This window comes from Haemorhous mexicanus, chromosome 3, assembly GCF_027477595.1.
Source record: "Haemorhous mexicanus isolate bHaeMex1 chromosome 3, bHaeMex1.pri, whole genome shotgun sequence".
NCBI lineage: Eukaryota > Metazoa > Chordata > Aves > Passeriformes > Fringillidae > Haemorhous > Haemorhous mexicanus.
Window position 1 is genome coordinate 112,371,832 of NC_082343.1, and position 9,430 is coordinate 112,381,261.

At 44.8% G+C, this 9,430-nt stretch overlaps 2 protein-coding genes across 2 annotated transcripts; both read left to right on the top strand.

The window, feature by feature from the left end:
• Window positions 1-5,430: 5,430 nt before the first annotated feature.
• Window positions 5,431-6,384, top strand: LOC132325563 (taste receptor type 2 member 9-like). Its single transcript, XM_059843018.1, has one exon. The coding sequence runs from the start codon at window positions 5,431-5,433 to the stop codon at window positions 6,382-6,384; it is 954 nt and encodes a 317-aa protein (XP_059699001.1).
• Window positions 6,385-8,469: 2,085 nt separating this feature from the next.
• On the top strand, window positions 8,470-9,429 carry LOC132325569 (taste receptor type 2 member 7-like). Its single transcript, XM_059843034.1, has one exon. The coding sequence runs from the start codon at window positions 8,470-8,472 to the stop codon at window positions 9,427-9,429; it is 960 nt and encodes a 319-aa protein (XP_059699017.1).
• Window position 9,430: the final 1 nt, after the last annotated feature.

Sequence of the window (9,430 nt, forward strand, 5' to 3'; positions counted from 1 at the left end):
TAAGCCCCTGTGTGGTGAAGGGATTAATGTGGGCATGAGAGTCTTCTGGTGGGGTGATGGATCATCAGGCTGAGCCCCTTTACCTCTGCCTGAGCTCAGCGGAAGAGGGAGTGATGCTAATTAAGTGTTCATCCCCTGCCCAAGACTCACAGCCTTTTGCAATCACACCCCTGGGTATCCCCCATCTCCATAGCAGCTGGCTGCCCACCACCATTTACCATGGCAGCAAGAAGGTATTTTGACTGCAGCCTCACCTGCATTTCTCCCAAAAGTATCAATTTGCCATTTCAAATCCTCCCTGGCAGAGGATGACAATATGACCCCACTGTTCACACAGGACAACTGGATTGCTTTGCTCTCCTCCCCAAAGCAGGGTACACCTCTTTGTAAAGATTTGCTCTTCCAAATGTGTCAGATGGTACCCTGGTGAAATTTGGTTCATAGGCCTACCTGGAGGGTAACTTGAGCTTAATGAATTACCCATTGCTATTCCTTAATTTTTTCTTTTCTCCTAAATATATTTAGAGCTAATCCAGTGAGTGTATTTATTAGTGGCATTTCCAAAGTTGTATTTTTAAATAAATTGCGTTAGTTGCGATTCTGTGACTCTGAAAGAGCTTTTATTCAACATGACAGGATTTAGATGTTGAATTTACCATATTCAGAAATTAAACTGAGCTGAACCCTGGTCCTTTCATCTCTGAGGACCAGTAAGGGCTTTATTTTCTGCTACTTTTCTATACGCTTGATGGAACAGAGAAATATGCAAGACTAGAACGCAAACGGGCTGCAAAAATTGGAATAACAATACTGCCAACCTGCCACAAACATTTTGGTATTCACAGAATGAATTGGCTGCAATGAATAGGTTTATCTCAATTTTGGTTTGCCTTTCCTTCTGCTGTGGCCCTGTGCTGTGGTATATATTATGGGCTGCATCACTGCCTGACAGTGGCTGATGGGTCTGTGTGAACACACTGAGCCCTGTCACTCCCCAGAGGTGGTCACTGAGCCACAAAGAGCGAGGCAGGAACGGCCCCGGGGAGCTCAGGGGGTGCAGAGCCCCTTCCCCACTCCAGCCCTGCATGTCCTCTGTGCCCCACTGCCTGCAAGGACAGGATTGCCTGCTCTGTGGGACTGCTCTCCTGGCCTGCTCTGACCTGGAGATGAGACTGGCTTTTCCCACTGCACTCCGGCTCAGTTACAGCCCCAGGAAGGTGGGTTTTGTGCAAGGTGCACTGTGGAATGTTTCCACAGCTTCATCTCACAGTGACCCACAGGCAGATATACCTGGGTACCTGGGCCAGGAGCTGCAGCTGGGGGCCTGTGGGCTCTCAGTCAGGTGAGGTCAAGGCTGTCCCATGCTGGGAAAAGACATTTTTAGGCACTCCAATGGACCCAACACTGGACACTGCTCATCTCATCAGTGTCCATTGTGGCTCCTCTGGGAAAAGAGAAGACTTGAAAGACTGCAGGCCATGGGAGGGAGCCATGCTGGAGCAGGAGAAGAGTGAAGGAGACAACTTTTTATGTGCTGACTACAGTCCCCATTCCCTGTCCTCCTCTGCTCCTGAGGAGAGGAGGTGGTAGAGAATCTCTGAATGAGTTAAATTGAGCCTGAGATTATTGGGGGGGCAACGGCAAAATGTTCTAGTTTTGTGCATGTTCTACATCATCCTACTCTGTGTTCAAAAGGCAATAAATTGAACTGATTTTCCCTGTGTCAAGTCTGTTTTGTCTGTTAAAATAATTGGTGAGTGATTCCCCTGTCTTTATCTTGACTCATGAGAAGTTCCATCTTTTCTGCCACCCCTGTCCTATTCCAGAGTGAGACTCAAAATGTGACTGAGTGGGGCTCTGAGAGCTGCCCAAGGACAACTCACCATGGCAGGGCCTGCAAATGTGAAATAGTTCCAGTGTGGAGGAACACATTCCCTGCAGACTGCTCAGGGAGCAGATGCAATGGGAGGGAGCTGCAGGCTGTGGGGCAGTGCTGGGAGTCCCAAGCATGGTGCCAAGGCTTGCACAGCAAAGGGCAAAGGGAGCTGTGGCACCAGCCAGCTGACTGGACACTTAAGACATTCCAGTCATCATGTGCATAGACAGAAAGGACACAAAATCCCAGGGATCCAGTTGTTTGGGTTACCTCCTCAAAGGCTCCCAGCTTCAGCTGCTTCTGTGTCACTGTGCCATGATTAACGTGCTTTAAAGATCCAGAGGCCTGAGATTCTACTTTGGGAAACCCAGTGCCAAGCTGGGGAGGAAACCTGGTCTGGCTCTGAGTGTGGTCTTTGGAGGGAGTGGAGTGGGGCAGCTGCCCACGGTGAAGGGGCTTTGGTCCCTGCAGTGACAGCCTCTGGTGCTGGGGCATGACTGTCAGAGGCCTCCTGCGTGGTGAGACAGGAGGGCAGCACACAGACAGAAAGAGTCAGTGCAAGGTACCTGTAAAAAATTTCCCTCAAAGGCAGTGAAATATTTCCTTTGGATGTCTTCACATCTCATCACCAGGCCAAGGGTTGAGCCTCGAGGAGTGGGGGATCAGCCCTGGATTGGTTGTTGTTTGGGATTTTCTGAGTACAGCAAACTTGGGAATTCCTGGCTATGTGAGGCCTCACTGGTCATGGCATGCTAGGAGGGCTCAAAGGGTCTCATTTTGGACCCTCATTTTTGTTTATAGAGCTGCAAGAAAGTGGGCTTTAGTCATAACAATGTTTCATCCTGGCTGCAATTCAGTTCAACACTCTTTCCTTGAAAGTGTGAGAACCAGCATGTCATGCCACTCAGGCAAAAAAAGTGATTTCTTAGGCTGTTCATAAAAATGCCCAGGATCTCATTAGGCAGCAGCATTTCCTGGGAGCAGGCAGTAGTTCTGATAAGCTCAAGAGGAGCTGGGCCCAGGTGCTGCTCATCGAGGCCGAGGCCTAACGAGCATTTCTCAGATCACAGCCTGAAAAGGGGAGGGGGAAACACCACCTCAACCCCACTACCAAAAAAAGAGAGAGGCCCCACCAGAGGCTACCAAAGAGACACGACACACTACTGCTTCCCCCTTTTAGTTCCATTTTTCTTTTGAGCAGAGGTATTGCAGTTCTACAGATAACATGGCAGGTTTCTCTCAAGCCCTTCCTTTTGGAGTTCCCAGTCTTCACCTCTCTGGACTAAGGGGGATTCCTCTTACTGGACTTTCCTGTGGCAGTTCCTGCTCTCCACCTGTACAGCACAGTCCAGCACAGACACAGCTGTACTCAACAGGTGCCCATCTGCAGGGTCAGGGGCTGTGTCTCAGTCTGGTCAAAACCCTGACACCACCAACACCTGAGAAACACAACAGTGTGTCCAGCATGGTGCAGCCCCAACCTCCCCTCACAGGGAGCCCCTGAGCCCCAGCACTGCCTGGATCCAGACATGGACATTCCAAGTGTAAATCTTGCCCAAGAGAAGACAAGCCCTTTCCTCTTCCTGCAGGGCTTGGATTTTGTAGTCACTCAGGGTTTATGGAGCTCTCTCCACAAGACCACCAAATATGAGGAAAAATCCTTTTTCTTTAATACAGCAGCTTTGTCCCATCAGTGCAGTGCTGTTCTGGCTGAGATCATGGAGCAAAGCCAGAGGTTTGACACAGATGCACTGTTGCACCATGTCAGGTTTATATATAGATTTTTTTTTTTTTTTGGTGAATTTAAAATAGTGCCAAAATTAGGTGAAAACAAGAAGGGAGGATGCTCTGAATTATTTTACTTGTAAAATATCTGCATTTCCCACCTGCTTGTACTGAGCTGGGACTGTTAAGAAGAGATAAAGCAAGAAGGGTGCAGGAGATCAGCATGCAAGTTCTTGAGGTTAGGATTTCCTGACCTCATTATCTGGATGGAGATCTCAGCCAGATTCACAGATACCGGTTCAATCTGCCACTCCTCAGCATCTGGGTTATCACCAGGGCAATTGGGAATATCTGCTGGGGCAGAGCTGCATTGCTTGGCCAGCAGTAGCACAGCCATAACTCAATTGAAAATGGTACATAAACAGCCTGGAGATCTGGAAAAAGCAGGCTTTATCTAAGGCAAGTCATACAGGGATTCCACAACAAAAAAAATCTTCTTTCCCAGGGTGTCACTTGGGATAGGGGCAATGGGAAATTTCCCTCTGCGGGAACTGTTTCTCAGAGCATTCCTCTCCAGTTGTTAAGGACATAAACATCGTGCATTAGAGTTGATACACAGCTGTAACGGAATGGGCCAGAACTTAGGCTGCCATTCACCTAACTAGCTAGCTAACTAAGGCTAATCATCTGGGATTCCCCATGTCATAAAGGGAGAAAGAGATTCTGGAGAGGAAAGCAGCTCTGCCTAAAAAAGCACAGATGGTACCAATTTATTATCTGTGTGACGGGACTCAGATCCCAATACAGCTGTGTGTCCAACCAGATGCACAAAAACAGGAGTCTTGGGCCATTTCAGATGCACAAGGGCATCCAAAATATGCACATGGGTGAGAGATACAAAGTGTTGGACAAGCCTTCCCCTTCTCAAAATATACTGGAGGGGGTGGATTTGAACCAGCAAAAAACACCTGTGTGTGAAGCACCTGATTAATATATTCAAGATTGAAAATCCAGCATTGGAGACTATGATTTTATAGCATTATTTTTCTAAGGTGAAATATTCCCCACAAAGAGTTGAAGCCAGGTCCCAACCATGATATTGTGTTGCAATTCATTTTAACTAATTAAAATTTTCATTTAATATCCCTGTACTAGATCAGTCCCAGCACAGAAAATTAATATTCACATTCCTGTTGTAATAAAAATAACTTCCATACACCTCACAAACATATGGGAAGAAGAAAGGAAGGATAAGGAAAGAAATCCCCCATCCTCTACTATGTTTTTCTTCTATCAGCAAAAACAGAGAGGAAACAAACATCAAAGCATAAGGCAGACAACAGGAATATCAGGAAATTAAAATTCCTTTAAGGCAATGCTCTGCCCACCATCAATATCAAAAAATAACAAAATAAAGAATAGATGAACACATCCAAAACTGACTTCTTTATTGGAGGTTTCCAAGGGACAGAAGAACCCAGATCCTGAAGCCTGACACCGATCAAACAGGGATCACTATCAAAATCAAAACAGTCTCCACCACAGGAAAAACATCTCCGCTGTTTGTGTCACCCAGCACAGCCCCCTGAACCAACATTCAAATAGTCAAGAGTGACACTGGCCCCGGGTAAGGGGATACCCAGCACATTTACATCCCTGCACCTGCCCTGCTGCCCAGAACGGCGGCACCAAATCCCCTCCAGCAGCAGCAGCTCTATAAAGCTCCTCTTGCCATCCCTGACACTCCACCAACAGCAGCCACTGACCTGCCTCTGGCTCTGCTGCCACAGCCCCCTTGGCCAGCACAGCTCTGCTCCCCAGATCACACCATGGAAGCTTGTCACTCTCCACAGCAATCCAGTGTCACTTCATATGGGGCCATGGCTTTGGCCATCATCACCCTGGAGGCATTTCCTGGCATGTGGATAAATGCCTTCCTGGTTTGTGTGCTTTGCATTGCCTGGGTGAAAAAGAAAATCTTGAACTCTAATGAGAAGATCTTGCTGCTGCTGGGATGCTCCAGGTTTTGCTATTTGTGCTTCTCATGGGTATATTGCTGCCTTTCAACAACTTATCCCAATTACCTTCATGTTCAACCCACATTCCAACTAATTATATTTTTTCAAAGCTTTTTTAATTGTTCCAACTTGTGGGTCTCAGCCTCTCTTTCTGTTTTTTATTGTATAAAAATTGCCAATTTCAGGAACAGCTTCTTCATCTACCTGAAACTAAAAACAGACAGGATTGTGTCCTGGCTTTTGTTGACATCATTGCTTTCAGCCTTGGCTATCGGCATCATCGCCTATGACATCGCTGTTACACAGCTCAGTATCAACCGCAATTCCACCGGGCAAGGAAATTTTTCAAAAGTTAGAGGCAAAGTGGATGAAAATTTTTTCCAGATATATTTTATCTATGGCTTTGGAATTATCACATCTTTCACAGCAGTCATCTCTTCTGCCCTTCTCCTTCTCTTTTCTCTCTGGAGACACAAATGCAAGATGCAGAAAAATTCCATGAACAGCTTCAGCATGGATGCCCATATCAAAGCCATGAAATCTATTCTCTCCTTTTTTATAATGTATAGTATTAACTTCATATTTTTGATCCTGTTACCAATTAATTCAACAAAGAAAGAAAATTATGTGGCATTTCTTAGTTTACTATTTCTGTATGCTTTTCCAGGTGTTCATTCCCTTATTCTGATTTTCAGCAATCCTAAGCTGGAAAAGACACTGATAAGGATTCTATCCTGTGTCAAGTGCAAGGATTGCATGAGGTAGGAACTGTAATAAATGCTGGAGCTTATGCAAAGTCTTTGTATTTCACTAGAAGACACAAGTCAATTTATCTCTAATGCAACTCTCTGGGCAGTGTAGATGATACAGATGCTCTTTCTTTAACACCAAAGTTAAGAATAAATCTTTCAAATTCCTTCAGTCAAATGAGTAGTAATTAGATTATTGCTACTATTTCATTTTGGTATTTCTTTGAGTTCAATTCTTGTCAATGACAAATTCATTTAGGTCTTATACATGGGCTGGATGCAAAGGGGCAATAAGAGTACTGCAAACCTTCCTCAAGCGCTTTGGCACTTGCTGATTGAAAAATGACTGTACTCAGCATCAGGTTTATTTGTGTTTGGGTATATGTTTTTTTCTGCTGTGTCTCTGTTTTTTGCAATATTATCACTTGTAACACTAGGGGTAGTGGCTTTGCCTTGAAGAATTGCAGTCTGAGGAGTTCCCAAATTGGAGACATCTCATCCTGAAGGACTGCAGACCACAGATGGGGTCCACACTCTAGCAGGGAAGAGAAGACTTTTTATAGACTGACTGCAACCCCTATTCAATGTCACCCTGCACCATGTTGGGGAGGAGGTGGAGAAGCTGGGAATGAAAGAATGAATTTTGAGCTGTGATGAAGAAGGGTGAAAGGGGCAGTGCTCTAGTTTTGTGCTTGTTCCTCAACATCCTACTCTATATTCAAACAGCAATAAATTAAATAAATTTTTTGAAATTTGAGTCTGTTTTCTCCATGACAGTAACTGGTGGGTGATCTCCCTGTCCTTATCTCAACCCATGAGCTTTTCCATCTTCTATTTTCCCTCTTGACCTGTTGCTGAGTAAGAGTGAAGAAGAGGCTGGCTGGAGGGTCTGGCAGGTGTCCAAGATTAACAATCTACAACAGGTCATGTAAATATTAAATAATTCCAACATCAACAGAACAGAATCTAACTGTTCATTTCTTTCACCAGCTGTCTCAGAGGGACAATTTACTGCATACTCAGTGCCAGGTGCATATTTTTCATATTATCACCTTCAAGAAGATTCGCTCCTGTTCATGAAATGAGAGAAACAACCTTTTAAACCAGAGTAACATCTTAATCACAGAAATATTTCCTTTTCCCAAGACCACCCAGTCTCCACAGGGGGTGGCAGGTACAAATTCTTGGTGACTCTCTGCCCTTCATCAAGTGCACGGGAGGGGATGGCTTTGAACCAAAAGCAGATCCTGTGTTTTAAAGATCCAATCCACACATTCCATGCATTGAAAACCTGGTATTTGAGACTCTGATTTTATATTATTTTGTTTTCAAGGGGCCAGATTCCCCATGCAGAGCAGAGCCCAAAATTCAGCCATGATGTGGTCCTGTACAGTCCCAGCACAGATAGTTCAACTACACACAGGTTGTAACAGAAATAACTTCTATTCAAAAAGATATGGAAAGAAGAAGAAAAAAGCAAGCAAGCAAGCAAACAAACAAACTAGGAAAAAAGCCCCAACAACCCCACAGAGTGTTTTCTATTCATTCAGGAAAAGAGAAGGAAACTCACATCAAAGCCTTAAGCAGAGAATAGGCACTATGAGGAAATCAAAAATTCCCTCAAGGCAATAGTCTGCCCATCATAAATATAAAAACATAACAAAAGAAATAACATTTAAAAATAAATGCAATCAAAAATAAATCAGACATAGTAGGTGACAAAGGAATAGAAGGACCAAGACCCTCAAGCCTGACACTGATCAAACAGGGATCACTATCAAAATCAAAACAGTCTCCACCACAGGAAAAACATCTCCGCTGTTTGTGTCACCCAGCACAGCCCCCCTGAACCAACATTCAAATAGTCAAGAGTGACACTGGCCCCGGGTAAGGGGATACCCAGCACATTTACATCCCTGCACCTGCCCTGCTGCCCAGAGCAGCAGCACCAAAATCCCCCCTTAGCAGCAGCAGCAGCAGCAGCAGCTCTATAAAGCTCCTCTTGCCATCCCTGACACTCCACCAACAGCAGCCACTGACCTGCCTCTGGCTCTGCTGCCACAGCCCCTGGCCAGCACAGCTCTGCTCCCCAGCTCACACCATGGAAGCTTGTCACTCTCCACAGCAATTCAATGTCACTTCATATGGAGCCTTAACTGTGGCCTTCATCACCCTGGAGGCATTTCCTGGCATGTGGATAAATGCCTTCCTGGTTTGTGTGCTTTGCACTGACTGGGTGAAAAAGAAAACCCTGAACTCTAATGAGAAGATCTTGCTGCTGCTGGGATGCTCCAGGTTTTGCTATTTGTGCTTCTCATGGGTATATAAATTTCTTTCCTTTATTTATCCCAATTACCTTTATGTTCCCACCATACTTCAACTAGCTGTATTTTTTCAAGCCTTTTTTAATCATTGCAACTTGTGGTTTTCTGCTTCTCTTTGTGGTTTTTATTGTATAAAAATTGCCAATTTCAGCAACAAGTCCTTCATCTACCTGAAAGTAAAAATTGACAGCATTGTGCCCTGGCTCTTGTTGGGATCAGGGATTTTAGCCTTGGCTGTCGGCATCGTTGCCTATGACATCGCTGACAAACCGCACTGCAACAGCAATTCCACTGGACGAGGAAATTTTGGGACAGCAAATATCAAAATGGATAAGCATTTTTTCCCTTCTTTTTTTCTTGCCGGCTTTGAATATGCTGCTTCATTCATGGTTGTCATCTTTGCTGCTGTTTTCCTTCTCTTTTCTCTCTGGAGACACAAGCGCACGATGCAGACAAACTCCATGAAGGACCTCAGCATGGATGCCCACATCAGAGCCATGAAATCTATTTTCTCCTTCTTAGTGATGTACAGCATCAACTTTGTATGTTTGGTCTTAAATATGGTTTATGTCACAAAGAAGGGAAATCATATGACGTTTCTTATTGAAGTATTTCAGTACATTTTTCCAGGTCTTCACTCCCTTATTCTGATCTTCAGCAATCCCAAATTAGAAAAGGCACTGTTAAAGATTCTTCCCTTACAAAGAAGTGTAATGCGCAAGGTTTGCATGAGTTAGA